We start from the raw sequence: 18,390 nt of genomic DNA, 5'->3' as shown, positions 1-18,390 counted from the left end.
ACATGCTAATATTAGCATAGTAGCAATTGTAGCCGTTTTCATGGATAGACACTTGGCAGTATCAGTCTAGAATTCCAGATGTTAGCATTGCTAGCATGCCAAACATTGGCATAGTAGCATTTTTTTGCCATTTTAATAAGTAGACACTATTGTGCTAGGTGTTGTTAATAGTGCCTGCTAATAGTATAGTAGATTTTTTGTGATTATTATGAACATGAACTTAAGCAGACATATAGCATTCTCATACTAAGTGTTAGCATGCCAATGTTAGCATGCTAACACTTAGCGCTATTATGCTAGGTGTTAGCATTTTAACCTTCGCATTGTTAGCCCTTCCATAGTATAGTTTCATGGTCAAGGAATCTAAATAAATGTAGGACTGATATTTATGGTCTTTTAATCACAACATGGGGGGGAACTATGGTGCTTGGCGGAGGTCTACGCTCTCCGAGTGCTTTTCTAGTTTATTTATGAAATTCCTGAAGTGTGAAGAACAGTTTGCACATTGTTTGTGTAGACTAGTTTGGCACATTGCCTGCGCCATACCGCCGTACTGTACTGCAGTGTGGCACAGCACCACTAGATGGCGGCATTAAGTCACTTATTTTGCTTTCTTGTAATTATGTGCTACTGCAATATTTGATGTCTCGCTCACCCTGGATAAATATAAGGTAATTCAGTTTCCAGAATGAACTAGTAATACATAATTCAAATTAACAGTGCAGGGCTGAGCCCCAAATCAGACGCCAGAGTGGATGGAAGCAGCTGGGTGTGTTTATTTTGTGTTGCAAGTCAGCATTCAAGTTACACAAGACACACACTAGGGAGCGACAGAAGCCTTCAACATTTACAGTACATAGTGAAATATAACAACAACCAAAAGAAGATTTATGGCACTCCTTTTTATATGTTTATACTCTGATATTGCTTTTAAAACACAGCCTCTATCCATCATCACCGTGTCATCATCTCATAACCTTTCACTGCATTATAAATTCAAATATATGACTTGAGCCACCTTATTGCTAACATCAAACCTAGCTAACATTGGAGCTGTAGTAGTCTTCGAGAAAAGTACAAATTTGCACAAAAAAATAACAGTCTGAAGTTACTTGAGAGGGCAGGGGTGGGGTGGGATGTCATGCAGTGAGGGTGGGCGGTGCTTAAATCCTCCCATCAAATATGAAAGGACGCTCTAGGAGCGCTCGTTCTCGCGGGCCGTCACATGCATTCGCACATCATCTACAATCCTAGTTTAGGTGCTCTTCAAGCCAGATTACGCGATGCACTGATGTGGGGGGGGTCAAGACAGGGACATGCCAATACCGATTCATGTGGGGCCGGAGTTCCTTTGTGTGTTAACACATGAATTTAACACAGAGCATCCAGCCTGATACTCTTGTTCTGTGTTATGTAAGGATGCAAGTGTCTGTTCATCCGCCTCCTCCTCCTCCTCCTCCTGCTCCCTCTCCCTGCCTTTCCACCTCCATTTTCCAGCTATTCATCGAGCTCCGCCAGAGGCTGAGCCAGCGCTCTGTCACATTATCCTGCTGCTGAGTGAATTACTCGGCCTCCATTAGGCTAACGAGAAAAGAGAGAGACGAAAGTTGGATGAAGGACAGTGCGAAAATGGAGAGAGGGAGGAAGGATGCGTTTAGATGGTGATCAGAGGTGAAGGCATGGGACGCAAGGACAGAGCGACGGGACGACTTGACGGCGGTGGAGGCATAAAAACATTTTTAAAAAAATGGCAACTGACTTTGATCTGAATGATTGTGTCACCAAAAGAACCAAGATGGCCGCCATCAGGAGCGCAAAGTGGACTAAAGTGCTAAAAGGAGCGAGTGGGACAGGGGCGTCTAAGTGGACCATTCCACCAAAAAAAAAAAAAAACCCTGATATGTTAAAAATAAAAAGTGACAGTGTGAGATGGAGACACACTAAAAGAGACAAGTTCCCTCCATAGTCGTTTTCCACAAAACACACACACAGACACACACATACACACACACATACTGTATATATTCATATATAAATAGTCAATAAATAATTAGAACAATACCTAAAAAAATAAATAGGGTGTCTGCGTTGGTTTATGTGTTGAAATCGTTAGGAATAAAAATGGAGGGCGGCTATGGAGGAAATAAGCTTGTCTCGCCTGTCATGTCCCCTGCCAACCACCACCTCGCCTCCCCCCATCCGCTGTGGAGGCTCTCAGAGGTCAGTGCAACGCTCCTGCTTGCTATAGTGGTCGAACTGGCTCTTCCAGTGCATCATGTAGGAGGACCAGCGGTGGAACTCCACCTTCCACTGGCGCTCGGCCTCGTCGATGTTGTCTGCACGGGAAGAAAGATTGACTTTTTAGTGATGTTCTACCAGTCATGTGACCCCACGTCAGTTGGTTTTCTTCAGCAACTACACTTAATCTAGCATGATGTTGCTCATAAAATGCGAGTGTAAAGTTAGCGCTGTAGCTCCCATAGCTATGCTAGTGTTGTGTTCTACTGTCCCACTTCTGCTGCTACATTGTTGTATCTGTTACATGGCATCTATTACTTTGATGCAGTTACAGTGTATATGTAAAAAAGTGGACATGTTATGTTTATCTCTTATTTTGATTATTATGTTTATAATCAGAGGGCGGCATGGTGGTCTAGTGGTTAGCGCGCAGACCTCACAGCTAAGAGATCAGGGTTCAATTCCACCTTCGGCCATCTCTGTGTGGAGTTTGCATGTTCTCTCCGTGTATGCGTGCGTTTTCTCCGGGTACGGTTGAGAGCCCAGGTCACACAGCTAGAAGACACGGGTTCGATTCCCCGCTCAGGCATCTGTGTGGAGTTTGCAGTTCTCCCGTGTGTGCATGGGTTTACCGGAGTAGCAGTTTTCTCCCACATTCCAAAAACATGCTAGGTTAATTGGCCACTCCAAATTGTCCATAGGTATGAATGTGAGTGTGAATGGTTGTTTGTCTATATGTGCCCTGTGATTGGCTGGCGACCAGTCCAGGGTATACCCCGCCTCACGCCTGAAGACAGCTGGGATAGGCTCCAGCACCCCCGCAACCCTCGTGAGGAAAAGTGGTAAAAAATGAATGAATGTTTATAATCAGGCTGCACGGTAGAGAGTGGTTAGAGCCCAGGCCACACAGCTAGAAGACACGGGTTCGATTCCCCCGTTCAGGTATCTGTGTGTAGTCTGCATGTTCTCCCGTGTGTGCATGGGTTTTCCGGAATACCAGTTTTCTCCCACATTCCAAAAACAGCGTGAGTGGGTTGTTTGTCTATATGTGCCCTGTGATTGGCTGACTACCAGTCCAGGGTGTACCCCGCCTCTCGCCCAAAGACAGCTGGGATAGGCTCCAGCATACCCTTGTGACGATTAGCGATATAGAAAATGAATGTTTCTAATCATTGTTTATTATGGCTGTGAAAAATCATTATACAGTTACACTACCTTACACTTCTTTATGTATAAAAACAATCTGGAATACAGGAAGTGAATAAATGCATTGTAATACAAAAAGATGGGGGGGGGTAGGATTGGATAAGCTTTGCTTCTTCCTACTCCTTTTGAACATATAGAACTGTGAATTGAATTCTGTGATGCATGTTCAAAATTTTAAAAAAAGTTTTCATAGTATTACCAGTGATGTTGAGGAGGCGTGGCAGGAAGTGGTTCCAGAAAGCGCACATCTGGTTCCTGAGACCCTTGTGAACCTTCATGGGTTCCGTGTTGAGTCCCACATATTTCTGCTCGCTGACGGTGAATTGAGGCCAGCGCTTCCTGTTCTCCACGGTTCCGTCCACGTACACATTAGGATTTCTGAGAACAGAAGAAGACACACAGGAGGAATAACGTTGAAACCCCACCCCTCCCCCCCTCTCCAGCTGCACTTTGGACACCCTCGACCTCAGGGAATCAGTGAATGTGATGACATTATCAGAGCGGACATCTCACCCAGTCCGAGCAAAGTTGGCCCAGTATCTCATCATGCGTCGGCTCAGCTTCTCCTCCTCCTGAGTGTAGTTGAATCTCTTCTCCAGGGGAAGGCCGAAGACAAACTCGATCTCATAGCCGTGAATCACACCCATCCACTCTGGCCAGGGCAGGTTGGAGGCCCGGTGGTCAAACAGGTAGAGAAAGACTCCTGTTGGATATGAGAAAGAGCGAGATTGTTTTTGTTGTCGACCAAACTTAATGATGCTAAAGAAGACGTGGTATGACCTGCGTTGGACTTGAGCACATTGTGCTGAGCGTAGGAGCGAGCAAAGAAGGCCAGAGGGCAAATGACATCGTGGTCGCCTACAATGTCATCCAAGGCGTCACGGTTCTTCACGCCGTTGTTCTCGTCCATCCAGTCGGTGTACTGCAGCACCACCGCCTCCAGACCGATGTCATTAGCGTGCGGCACGCTGAGCTTTACGCCTTGCAAAAACAGAGAACGTGAGCCACAATCCGATACGGGACAACCAACGTGTAAATCCTTCTTTCTCTGAAAAGATTCACCTTCCAGGAAGTCCTCTCTGGAGATGAGGTTGTCATTGTCCTTGCTGAAGCCCGGAGCGCCATACAGCAGGAAATATGTGCCCTCATCCTGGTTGACCCCCAACAGGACCTGAGTGTCCTTGAAGTTGCCCGAGTTGAGCATGGCATCGGGAGTGTCAGGCACGACATCGCCGTCCACTACCGGGACGAATGAAAAGCGGAAGATGGACGGCCAAGGCAGGACCTGCTCGGAAGAATTTTAATATGTTAATGAAATCACAGCAAAAAGGCGGAAATAATCATAATCATCCAGTGAAAACTTGATTCATGGTTGATTCATTATTCTTGATGTGACAGTCCCCAAATACATGATAAGATGTCAAAATCAGCCACCACCTCTTTTGCCATGAATTATTTGTTGAATCCAAAAGTGTTCTTATTTCAATAATCCAAAATGTAGCCAAAGAAAGTTGCAAGTGCCAGCATTTGGACAAAGAAGGTGGCAAACACCATTAAGTTCAAGAGATAACTTTAAAAAAAAAAGGCGGTGGTTGCTCTCGCTGCCATATTGTGTCTTTGGGATCAGTGTGAATGAAGCCAGTCATTCAATGAAGGTGACATTAACCGTAAATGTCGATTTAGCCCTTTCATTTGTCATTTATATGCATTTAGAACCGTTTCATGCATGTAAAACTAGAATTCATTCATTCATTTTCTATACCGCTTATCCTCACAAGCCTATCACAAGCCTGCTGGAGTCTATCCCAGCTGTCTTTGGCCGAGAGGCGGGGTACACCCTGGACTGGTCACCAGCCAATCACAGGGCACATATAGACAAACAACCATTCACACTCACATTCATACCTATGGACAATTTGGAGTCGCCAATTAACCTAGCATGTTTTTGGAATGTGGGAGGAAACCGGAGTACCCGGAGAAAACCCACGCATGCACGGGGAGAACATGCAAACTCCACACAGAGATGCCAGAGGGTGAAATCGAACTCGGATCTCCTAGGTGTTTCCACCGTGCAGCCTTAAAACTGGAATTATAAACCTACAAAAACCTGTTAACACTCATGTAGTCTATTAATAACACAACAAGATAAGCAAATAAAGGCAAATTTGTGGCATAAATTAAAAAAAACCCTGAGACTTTAGCATATCTTCACACACATTGAATTGATATTAGCATGGATAATTAATTAAAAAAACAATTTTTTTTACATGTGACTCTGTGGAAAAAGTTTGGACACCTCTGTACTTGAGTACTAAAGGAAACGATTTTCTAAAACTGCTTCCAGTTCCACTCAAACATGGAGCTGCCCTGGCTAAGGACTGCTCCATAACAATAGCTTAAGCCTGCAAACTGTTGATTCTGCTTCAGATCCTTTATCAAAGCTTCTGAAATACCTGAAACTCCTGGTCAATGAGCTCCTGAGGTTTTTTGGTGCGGAGACAGTCCACCAGCTCGGTATCATTGCCCCCATTGCAGCCCACTAGCTTAGCCAGCAGTGTGGCCCGTCTGCGGGCCTCTGCCGGGCTGACAGTGGCCCAAGGTGTGTTGGGGACGCCGCTCTGCATGATGGCTCTGGTGAACAAGGGCCGGCTGTCTGGAGATATGAGGTGGAATCCCACTGAAGCGCCGCCGGCACTCTCTCCAAAGATGGTCACCTGTTTGTGAGGAAAAAACGGAAAACCTGTCAGAGTGGTCACTTGCTGAATGAAGCGTGCTGAGGCGGGACAAGAACCTGTTTGGGGTTCCCTCCAAAGTAGTGGATGTTGTCCTGAACCCACTGCAAGGCCATCCTCTGGTCAAGCAGGCCCACGTTCCCTGGAGCCTCGGAGGAGCCATCCAGAGCGAGGAAGCCAAAGGCCCCGATGCGGTAGTTCATGGAGACCACAATGACGGTCTCACTGTACGCTAAGTATCGACCATCATACACGTCCAGGGAAGAAGAACCGCTGTAAAAACCTGCAACAGATGTCACAGATAGTTGGAATTGTCCATGTGGAATAAAAGGATCAAAACACTGTAAGTGTACCTCCACCGTAGATCCACACCATGACAGTGAGGTTATGAGGTCTGGGCGAAGGGGGCACCCACACGTTAAGATACAGGCAGTCCTCACTCATCTCCCTATTGGGGTTCCACATCTCACTGCCCGTAAAGCCAGGGAACGTGGTGTCCACAAACTGGAAGCAGGCTTTGGGGTAGTAGTTGGCATCGTACACGCCTGTCCACATCTGCTTGGGCTCGGCCGGCCGGAATCGCCGTTTCCCCATGGGTGGCTCCGCAAAAGGGATACCCAAAAAGGCGGTGACGTGTCCCCGCTCCAGTACGGGCATGTGGATGCCCCGCACTCGGCCATCCCGGGTCTGAACCGTCAGGTCTGCTTCGCTTTGAGCGGAGATAGCAGGAATGAGCAGGGACATGAAGAAGAGGATCAGGGAGAAGAAGAGGAGGATGGCGCTCTGCATGATGGATGCAAAGGTGGAGGCTCTCTTCTGCTTCCCCTCAGGCCTGCAGATATACAGAAGAGGAGACAGAGTAAATGTAATTACTGCTGAAAGAGAAGGATGAAGAACAGAGAGGAAGATGGAAGAATAAATCAGACGAGGACATGAAACCAAGGACATATCTGCAAGGTGACATTTTCATGGAAAAGAACATATTGACATGAACACATGGTGAAGAGTTACAGGAGGAGAGTAGGTGGGCTTTCCAGCAAAGCTTTATAAAATATTCAACACAAGCACAGATGAGTCAGTATCATTACTTCCACAGCATCTGCTTATTGTCGGCACAATACAATTTCATCATAGAATCTGGAACATTCATTATCTTAAGGCTTATTATTATTATTATATTGGATGTCTGTGAAACCTGGACACAGTCAACATGCACATTTTCAACAAATGACATTATTTTTCAGTCAAAGAACAACAATTAACATGCAAAGGTTGATGAACGCCATGTGATATTTCATTGACGATTACCAATAAGTTAGTAATAGTAATTAAAGTAATAGTAATTATTTATCACTTGCTATCACTATTATACTGTATATTGTTATGGGTGTTACTACAGTAAACCTCGGATATATCGGATTCAATTGTTCCCACTGGTTTTGTCCGATATAAGCAAAATCCGTTATATGCGTATAACGGAAAATGTCCGTTTTACGCATATATCAGATTTATATCCGGTATATGCGTAAATCGGATTTTATCCGTTATAAAAAGGCACTTCCTTGACTATGTTTCCAAGGTACCTGGACGCGCAGGCAACGCTGCAAACGCTGCAAATGACGTCGTATAGCGGCCTGTCACGATTCGGCGAATCGGAGCGCCACGATGCGGCCATCCGATATATGCGAGGGAAATTTAATGGAAATGCATTGGAACGGGACTGGAGATTTTGTACGAAATAGGCGAAATCCGTTATAAAAAATCTGATATATGCAATGAATTTTTATTGGAAATGCATTACAGAAAAATCGGTTCTTTTTTATCTGTCCGTTGTGAGCGAATTTCCGATATATCCGAGTCCGATATATCCGAGCTTTACTGTATAACTACCTTCCTATTGTCAATACATACTTATACTGCATTACACACATAGAAATGAAATAGTCTGCCTCATGTAAACATGGCTGTTCATTGGCGCCTACAGCCTCTCCAACCACCACCAAACATTCATGCATCAGTGTGGGCATCACTGGATGAAGTGTCTCGCCCTGGGACAAAGCAGCAGTAACTGGGTGGGGAGTGAGAATGGAACTGCCAACCTTACAGTTACTGAGTCACTGCCGCCCACAAATTGATGCTGATCCAAGACTTGCTCTACAGGGCCATATTGGAAAAATTAAAGGATGCAGATGATCACGTTGATACATTTTGTGCATTAAAAGCAATTCAATGTATGAACAAAACATCCACGACTTAGCTTTGTGTTTTAGGTGATATAGGTCACTAATAATAAATAATTGTATATTTTTTTTTATAATATGCCAAGGGCCTACTCCGGTTTCCTCCCACATTCCACAAACATGCTAGGTTAATTGGCGACTCCAAATTGTCCATAGGTATGAATGTGAGTGTGAATGGTTGTTTGTCTATATGTGCCCTGTGATTGGCTGGCCACCAGTCCAGGGTGTACCCCGCCTCTTGCCCGAAGACATCTGGGATAGGCTCCAGTATACCCTCGTGACGATTAGCTATATAGAAAATGAATGTTTATAATCATTGTTTATTATGGCTGTGAAAAATCAAATTGTCTATATGTGTCTAGCTATATGTGCCCTGTGATTGGCTGGCGACCAGTCCAGGGTGTACCCCGCCTCTTGCCCGAAGACAGCTGGGATAGGCTCTAGCAATCCCCACAACCCTTGTGAGGAAAAGCCGTAGAAAATTAATGAATGAATGAATGCCAAGGGCCAATAAAAAAAAAGTTGGGGCCCGACAATTGCCCCTGGGCAGCACTTTGGACACCCATGCCCTAGAGTGATCCTACAGCCATGAAAAGATCAATTTGTCATTTCCGTAAGCCGTACATAAAAATAATTTGGCATGTAGATCGTTGGATTCTAGATAGATAATGTTTGCTGGTCTATAAGTCAGACAGTTGTTTAGGAAACACAACAGACAAACCTTGACTTTGCTGTTTTAGACCTCCAACAATACTGTGCGGGTGTGTGCGTGTTTTGCGCAAAAGTAGCACGGCCAAAATAGTGCCTCTATACAACAGAGTGGGAATGTTCCAAAATAGTGTCGATACTCTACACACACACACACACACACACACACACACACAGTTGGCCTTGATGCTAATTTTGTCACTATGACAACCATACATTGCACAACATAAATAGCCGCCTAGAGACAAACAGGTGGGGGACAACTGTCCTCTGTGTATTGTAGGCTAACAACGTATGACCAAAAAAAAAAACATTTGAACTTCACATTGTATATACTGTAGTATGTTTGGTAGTTTGCATCACCATCCTTTAACAAGTTGCATTCAAGAACATTACATGATTACACTTTCACAATTCAACATGTCCGAAAAGGAGTGGGAGGAAGCAGATCTCATTTAATCCTACTCCTTCTCAATGTTTCAGCATTTACTAATAATTCATTCACATTTAGATTTTAACATATCTGTACTTCCAAGAAAGCAATAGAAAATATATAGTAATAGATAGATCATGCAGAAACAATAAAGTGTTAGAATAGAATAGTGGTCAATGAAAATGCATACAAATGAATACAAGGACGAAACAATTATAAAGATAAATTACTAGATAACAAATGCAGGAGTAAAAAAAAACAAAGGAATGCAGGATATAGATTAACCAGTAACTTATTGATAATGATAAATGAATGAAATATACTTCTTGATGATGTTGGATTTTGTTGCAAAAAATGTTGCTCTGTGGTGCAAAGTTTCCAATGCAGTCTTCATTTTGCTTGCGGTTGAGGTATTTTAATATTGTCGAATTCCTTTATGCCTTTGACATAACGATTCGCCATTTCATTTATGTCAATTTAAGCAGTTGGTGCTCCAATTGCTACTCTGCTTTATTGTTGGTAACTTTATGATGATGACGACAGGTGTGGTGTTCCTATTTCTGCCGTACAGTGGAATGTATGTCTCCATGTTGTTTAGGATCACTTTAAGAGCTTTATTGTTGGCCGTGCGGCAGGACAACAGCAGAGCGATGTTATCCACGATATCATCACTCTCTTTTTAGACAAGTTCCTGTCTGTACAATAGAAGCACAAACCAGGAAAAAAAAAAAGAGGCAAAAATATTGATCACTTCTTTCCAACGACAAAGCTGATGTATTTGAATATCTTGTTTTGCCATAAACACAAACATAATAAGTCTGCATTGATGGATGACTAAGGAAATTGAAACATTCATATTTGAGAGCTTCCACCCTTGTCCATCTCTGTGTGGAGTTTGCATGTTCTCCCCGTGCATGCGTGGGTTTTCTCCGGGTACTCCGGTTTCCTCCCACATTCCAAAAACATGCTAGGTTAATTGGCGACTCCAAATTGTCCATAGGTATGAATGTGAGTGTGAATGGTTGTTTGTCTATATGTGCCCTGTGATTGGCTGGCAACCAGTCCAGGGTGTACCCCGCCTCTCGCCCGAAGACAGCAGGGATAGGCTCCAGCACCCCCGCGACCCTCGTAAGGACAAGCGGTAGAAAATGAATGAATAAATGAATTTATTTCTTTCCATTTTGCCCATCATCCAGAATCCTTATGTGAGACATCTGTGCGTTCTAAAAAATATAAAAACAGATAAAAAGCAACATAATAGGACACACCTATTCCGCCTCGAACGCTCACTATTAAAACACCTCCAAAAATGTTTAATCGTTTTATATTTATGCTGTAACAGGCACATTCATGATAACATGTCATATACACAGTACTTTGATTGTTTTAAACATTCCCAGAACTTCCTTCCTGTGTGCATTGATTTCCACATAGCAACACAGAAAGAAACGCTACACCTAGCGTTAAGTTTTCCAACCAAAATCAAAAACACAGCAGCAGTGGCGTTAAACTTTCGATAGCGGCCTGCTGCTTTATGAGCGCGGCACTGATGTGCTATCAGCGAGTGTGTGGTGAAGCTAGTTGCTAGCCGGTGTGGTGTGTCGAGGTGTCACTACTCCATTAAAGTAATTCTTTGGCGTAACAATGTTAAAAACAATGTGGTTGTAGCTTGGTTAATATGCAGGTAACATCAGGAGCACACATTATGCGCATTCTTAGCTGTTTTTTTTTTGTTTTGGCTGTTTTTATAGCTTTAGAACACATAGAAAAGAGAAAGACGTGTGTTGAAGTCTCACATCAGGACTGCTGATGATGGGCAAAATTCTGAAAAAGGTGCTGTTTCATTTTATTGTCAGGATCATCTTATACTGTATATACACTGCATTCACATTCATGGGAAGCAAACCTCGATAACACAAAAAATATTCAATACAAACCATGAATTTTAATGTCAATAAAAAAAAAAGTACAGAGGGGGAAAAAGTAGTAAAAGAGCCTATCCCAGCTGTCTTCGGGCGAGAGGCGGGGTACACCCTGGACTGGTGGCCAGCCAATCACAGGGCACATATAGACAAACAACCATTCACACTCACATTCATACCTATGGACAATTTGGAGTCGCCAATTAACCTAGCATGTTTTTGGAATGTGGGAGGAAAACCGGAGTACCCGGAGAAAACCCATGCACGGGGAGAACATGCAAACTCCACCCAGAGATGGCCGAGGGTGGAATTGAACCCTGGTCTCCTCGCTGTGAGGTCTGCGCGCTAACCACTAGACCACCGTGCCGCCCCGAAAAAGTAACATAAATCATATTTTATGGTACGATCAAGGGAGCAATGATCCCCAAAGAAATGATTGTGAAAGGAGAATGGTAGGTACCAAGTGATGGCCACTTTAGCTTTGGATGCTGGGACGCGACTACTTCCTGGAACTTTAGAACACATAGAAGCCAGTTTGAGGATCACAGTTGGACTGAATAAGAGAAACGAGGGGATTGGGAGGAACATGGGGGGGAGAGGGACATTGGGGGTGGCACAGGGAGACACCGAGTGGAAAGAAAGTGTGTCACTTCTCAAATTAGACCCAGGAATTTGTGTATGAAGTTCACAGGAGGATTGATTTCACGGACGGAGACCGCGGGAAGAGCGAGGTGGCAGAGAGGGAGCTTAAGCCATGTCATGTGTTTCCGCAGATAAAACACTCCCAGTCAAAAACAAACTTCCTGGAATGATGCTTTTTTTTTCCATGACAACAGGTGTACCTCATACATACGTATATGACAAATAAAGTATTTTAAGTATTCATTAAAGTATTTGTACAGTATCTGCAACATTCTGTGTAATTCTAATGTGTGTGAGATGATGAACCCTCTGCTGATCTCTCACTGCTTCCACAAAGACCAAGTCGGGTCTGAGTATTCATGACAAGAAGCTACCATGGAGAGTCGCAGCAGCGTGATGCTTTGACAATCACCGAGGGGACTTGCTGGAATTTTCCATCTTGCCACAGCACTATCAACACACACACACACACACACACACAATTTGCTCACTAAGCACAAATAAATAGTTCAATATTGGAAACACAAACAGATAACACAGTTTAATTCATCCCAAAGGTCGTACAGGATGTGTAGGAGCCATATGTTCGTTTTGATTTGTATTTGTCTAATAAACTGCTGTTCATGTACACACGCATAGTGACTTCAGTGGATGTAGCCACTGGTGACTGTGGGTGGGGTGTCCATATTATCCAGTGTGAGGGGCTGGGTTATGGCGGCAGGGGTGAATTTATAAAGAAACTTTCCATTGACTATTATCTAATGCAGTGTTTCCCACCCTTTTTTGTCTTGTGTACCCTCAGAGCCATTGTAATTTTAGCGCAGCTGTGCCACAGGTTGGAAATTAAATGTTTCCATGCACCCCCGTGCAATTTATTACACGGACCGCTGGTTTGGAATCACTGACCACAAATGCGTTATCTGAGGTGTTTTTATTTTCTGAGCTTATGAAACAGAGCAATATGATGAGGAATGCTTGTCGTCAGTGTAATTCCTCATCGTGCTGCTGAGTTTGGATCGGAATATTAGCACTTTTCATGGAGAAAGATCAACATATCAACATTTGTACCATGCATAGTGTTCTTGTGTTATGTTACGCAATGTTCAACACAGGAGAATCTGAGCTGCCACGCACACTCTTCATGATTTGGGGGTACATACAGAAAAATTCAAAAATTCAAACCAAAAATTCTATCCATTTTCGGCTGAAACCAATCAAATTCAGGGTCAATACAATAGATGTAGATTGTAAATATTCAGAATTATTATCTGCTTTAAATTGTAAATAATGTTTTCTCTTTATGGTAGATTAAAGAGAAAAAGGGTTTATGAATCTGCAAGACACTTTCACTGAGATATTGTTTTGTAAGTATAATACTGAATGTTTCATAATTGTCAGACTATAGGTTTTAGAAAAGGACTGGGAAATTCCTGCAAAAATGTAAATCACTATTAATTGAACCTCCAAAATTAATTTCAGTTCATGTACAATTATCCCACTCTCAACTATTTATTCTGTAAATATTTGAATCATTTCAGAAAAAGCGAAATGCACATGCAGAGATGAACAATTTATTAATTTTATTTATTGGAACTACGGAAGTCAAAACACAGGACTGTTAAAAACACTGTAATATGCTGAAAAATACTACAATGTTGTCCTTGACAGGCTCTGACAGTGTGGCACTAAAGCGTAGCGTTACATTGTGACAGCTTACCATGGTGTCAAAAGAAAACAAATGCAGTCGAGTGAGTGAGAGGGGCAGAGTTGTGCCACGCTGTGCTTGGGGAGGGGGTTTTATGGAGATTAGAAGCTCTAAATGTCAGTTTCGGTTATTTTTCCACTGAATCACCCGGGCCTAGTTTTGTGTATCAAAAATAGGCATTTTTAGGTTTTTTTTTACACATGCATGCAGTCTGTTTTTTTGTCATTCGTATTCGATCCTCGCTGCTGTACAGGCGGTCCTCATTTTACGACGTTTTGTGGTTACGACACATTGCCATAAATTATTTTAAAAGCTTAATTCCAACCTCAGCGGTCTGGGTTGTAAATACAAGACTCGCTAGCATAAAAATACATTGTCACACTGAGGAAATACAATGCTCTCACAATGCTCGCCAACCTGCTGCCTTTCATCGTGTCTCCCAAGGTAGACTCTTCCAATGATGGTGCGCCAAAGAAAAGGAAAGTCATTGAACATGTGAATGGATCCACTGCTATGAAATCGACCAGTGATCGTCTTCATTTTTTTTAAATTACTTTCTTATTGAATTTTGTATTTGTAACATACTCATTCAGCTTAAAATAGGTTCCCAGGCTAGATTATTTTATTGTGAATAAGACAGTGTAGTTTATTGATTGCTGTGCATTGCATCATTACGAGCATCATTCTCAGCAGAAACCCCAAAATATAAAATGCAGCATTATATCTGAAACATATATTGCAATTGTTATGGCATCGTTCTTTTATTTGAAAGCTTTCCGGTATTGAATCAAATTGAATTAAGCTAGTAACCATAGCTACGCGTGATGTTGCCTTGCAAAGATGAAGTTAAAGGACAGGAAGTAAAGCAATAGTGGATGCAGGGTAGCTAAATCTCGCGAGTGTACAAAGCTAAAGAGTTCTCATTAAAATGATGATGATTATGATGATGTTATGACAGAATACCGGCCATTTTATCAGCACATTCAATCGACAAATAATCTTCAATGCAACTGATAGGCAAAGGTTCCTGTGTCCTACCTTCAATGGAAAACACTTGCTAGCTTGCTAGTCTTCTTCCTCCGTTCCGGTTAAAAACAACAGCAACGGACAGCAGCGACGTTAATTTATCCAGGAATCGGACAGAGGGCTTCTAAGGACAAAACATATGTGTAATGCCTCCTCCGGGCAGCAAACATCCACACTGCACCGAACCGAGCAGCACTACAGCGACAGAGGTGGAGGGGTGGGCTAATAAATAGTGCTTGTAAACAGTGGAGCATTACCAAGTCTCGCGATAACTCGTCTCTTGCATGTGTCTGTCCAAGAAAGACGGCGTGGTGCTTTCAGGTACTCAAGTATGAAGACTTTATTGATTTGTGAATTGTAGATTATGTACATTAAAAATGTACTTGCTTGGTAGTGCAATAGAATAATAGAATACAAATAATAATATAGATCAAGATGTTGATTCTTTATAAAAATTACGTAATATAGGTAAATTTAGCGTTGGATTTGTGGTCCAACGAAGCATAAGACATGGTCATGGTCTATGTAAAGCAATAAAAGGCCAACAGTAGACTTTTATTGGCTCCAGCTGTTCTTGGAAAAACATTTCCAAAGCTTCTCTAAGCAAGGTCAGGTTCACAATTGTTGGAATTAACTGTGTATGTGTGTGTGTGTGTTGGGAGGACACATACAAACCAAAACAGTAAATAGACAATAATATAGCTACTTTTTCCTTCTATGCCTTTGCCTGCCAAGGTTGTTGTATTGCAGGGATATGAAGAGACACATGGTGAGGAGAGCGGTTGAGGTACTGCAGTGGAGAGATTTTAATCAACTTAAGTGGCTTCAAGACGACCTGTCTCACTTCTCTCCTCTCCTGCGGGTACATTAAAACACACACACACACACGGGATGTGGTGCAATATTTTTGTTGCATTGGCCGTCAATTGAATCGCCTCTCTCTTTTCAGTTTATAATGGAATAAAGTCCCGTTATGACTTCATGCTACATCACAGCGTATGATGGCAACCCCATCTTTCTATGGAGGAAGTCAGGAAGACATCATTGACTATAATACTTATTATCATGGACCTTGACACTCAGGACAGCATAGCACATTTAAAACTTGCTCTGTTGTATTCGGAGCCAGCTGGGCCATTAGGCAATATAGGTAACCACCAAGGGTGCCATGGCCAACCGGGGGAACCGCAAAAATCAGGAAATAAATGATTTACCTTCAATATAATTATTCATTCATCCATCCATTTTCTACCGCTTATCCTCACGAGGCTCGCGGGTATGCTGGAGCCTATCCCAGCTGTCTTCAGCCGAGAGGTGGGGTACACCCCGGACTAGTCGCCAGCCAATCACAGGGCACATATAGACAAACAACCATTCACACTCACATTCATACCTATGGACAATTAGGAGTCGCCAATTAACCTAGCATGTTTTTGGAATGTGGGAGGAAACCGGAGTACCCGGAGAAAACCCACGCATGCACGGGGAGAACATGCAAACTCCACACAGAGATGGCCGAGGGTGGAATTGAACTTGGGTCTCCTAGCGGTGAGGCCTGCGCGCTAACCACTCGTCCACCGTGCAGCTCCCATTATAATTATATTAAAAGTAATTACTTTTGATTCTTAAAATGAAAAAAAATTGAAGCAATACAGATTATTACTACAAATTATAATACCAAATAAGTCTTTTTTGCATATAAAGTAGGATATATTGTACCATATACATACCTATATATGTATATGGGTATTCATATTTTAAAAAGGTAGTCATATAGTAAATTGCCGATGAGCATGAGCAGTGCAACATGCCAAGTGTGCCCAATTTTTCCTCAGTTGGATAAAAGACAGTGAATTTGTTCCTCCCTCCCGGCTCAATTAATCTTATTCCGTCCTCTGCTCTCATTCGTCTCTTCCCGTCTCAGCATAATAGCGCTCAGTGAATTAGGACCACTGCTTGGATGTTACACAATCAATATGGCCAACCACGCTACTGCTGCTGCTGCTGTTGCAGACAATATTATATACATTGTCATATCTTTCCTCCTTTGTGTAGCCAAAAATAAGCAAAACATTAGAAAAAGCTGTGAATATGTTTTGCGGTGCAAACAAGCATAGCAAAACAACAAAACACGTGCTATAGCTGGCATGTTGATGTCAGCCTACTCTCTAATAGTGTAGTGTAGCGGAGGCTGTGTTCTGCTGATCCAGACCTATTATCTAATTGCTACTGCATCAACACTGACTGGGCATAAGACATCAATCTCCGCCATGCCTCTTCCTGCATCCGTCGCCCCACTACCGCCCATATCTGTTGGCTAATTCGCTCCATCAGGCTGACACTGCGGTGGCATCCTACAACATGACGTGACATATTTGAAGAGGTCTGAATGTATCGTGGTGGACTACAGTATGGTCATAAATTGCAATTGCTTGGGAGATGTTGTCATCGAGGCACGAATGCCAAGGAAGTAAGGCATCACAGCATATCATAACAGTCCTGAGACAAACATGCCCCCCTAAAGATAAGTCTGTGTGACCTTTTAATGGAATCAATGGTGACACAAATGAGCCCTTTCAAAGACCAATCAATGCTGGTGCAATTGAACATACAATCTTTAGACTGCATACCTCCACCAAGGCCAAAGTAAACCTCTTTGGTTCCGCTGTCACAGCTAAAAAAACATAAAGCAACTAAATATACAGCGAGGCATTACTAAAATAAGTCAATGCTCTCAATATGTCACAACCATGCAGGTATTTTTAGCTCCCATTCTAACCCAATTTGCAGTCTTTTTCTTGAAAAATCTTTATTGTGGTTCTTCAGTCACGCGCACTACAGAGGGAGCATCAAGTGTGCAAAGATATTAGCAGTTTCACGTGAGAAGCACATATTTACCTTCTACTTCCTGAAGCCCTCCTGAAGTGTTGCGTTATGATTAGCATCCGTCATCCATACTGCTTGAAGAAGAAAGAAGACTACACTGTCCCTCAGTGGTTCAACACTGGCATTGCAGACCAGTGTGCTCGGTTGTTGTTGCCATGGAGACAACTTCAACTACTTCAATGGTCTATAACAGTGATGGAGCAGTAGCAACATTAGTACTTATTATTCATTCATTTTCTACCGCTTTTTCCTCACGAGGGTCGTGGGCATGCTGGAGCCTATCCCAGCTGTCTGGGCGAGGGGCGGGGTACACCCTGGACTGGTCGCCAGCCAATCACAGGGCACATATAGACAAACAACCATTCACACTCACATTCATACCTATGGACAATTTGGAGTCGCCAATTAACCCAATTAACATGCAAACTCCACACAGAGATGGTCGAGGGTGGAGTCGAACCCTGGTCCTCCTAGCTCTGAGGTCTGCGCGCTAACCACTCGACCGCCGTGCCGCCCTAGTACTTTTATACTATTAATTTGATGAAAAGTATATTCAATTGACAGCAAAACATTCATTATGGGGTTCCCAGTAAGAAATAAAAAAAAAGTGTGCTAGATCAAACAATTTGCTTGGTTTAGTATAATCACAGTG

At 42.9% G+C, this 18,390-nt stretch overlaps 1 protein-coding gene across 1 annotated transcript; it reads right to left on the bottom strand.

The window, feature by feature from the left end:
- Nucleotides 1–1,062: 1,062 nt before the first annotated feature.
- On the bottom strand, nucleotides 1,063–17,952 carry ache (acetylcholinesterase). Its single transcript, XM_058067975.1, has 9 exons — nucleotides 17,751–17,952; nucleotides 6,530–7,008; nucleotides 6,236–6,459; nucleotides 5,898–6,158; nucleotides 4,507–4,729; nucleotides 4,225–4,425; nucleotides 3,958–4,147; nucleotides 3,644–3,822; nucleotides 1,063–2,336 (listed from the first exon to the last, which is right to left on the bottom strand). The coding sequence occupies exons 1-9, from the start codon at nucleotides 17,795–17,797 to the stop codon at nucleotides 2,215–2,217; spliced, it is 1,926 nt and encodes a 641-aa protein (XP_057923958.1). The 5' UTR covers nucleotides 17,798–17,952; the 3' UTR covers nucleotides 1,063–2,214.
- Nucleotides 17,953–18,390: the final 438 nt, after the last annotated feature.

Source organism: Doryrhamphus excisus, chromosome 3, assembly GCF_030265055.1.
Source record: "Doryrhamphus excisus isolate RoL2022-K1 chromosome 3, RoL_Dexc_1.0, whole genome shotgun sequence".
NCBI classification, from domain to species: domain Eukaryota; kingdom Metazoa; phylum Chordata; class Actinopteri; order Syngnathiformes; family Syngnathidae; genus Doryrhamphus; species Doryrhamphus excisus.
The sequence above is the reverse complement of the archived record's forward strand: the minus strand, read 5'-3'. Positions and strand labels throughout refer to the sequence as shown.

What these genes read in the sequence shown, in the direction of transcription:
- ache (XM_058067975.1), bottom strand. Translation starts at nt 17,797, where the DNA reads ATGCTAATCATAACGCAACACTTCAGGAGGGCTTCAGGAAGTAGAAG. An exon ending in TTGGAGGGAACCCCAAACAG is followed by an intron (nt 6,159 to 6,235) that starts GTTCTTGTCCCG and finishes CCTCACAAACAG; the next exon opens with GTGACCATCTTTGGAGAGAG. An exon ending in CAGAGAGGACTTCCTGGAAG is followed by an intron (nt 4,426 to 4,506) that starts GTGAATCTTTTC and finishes TGTTTTTGCAAG; the next exon opens with GCGTAAAGCTCAGCGTGCCG.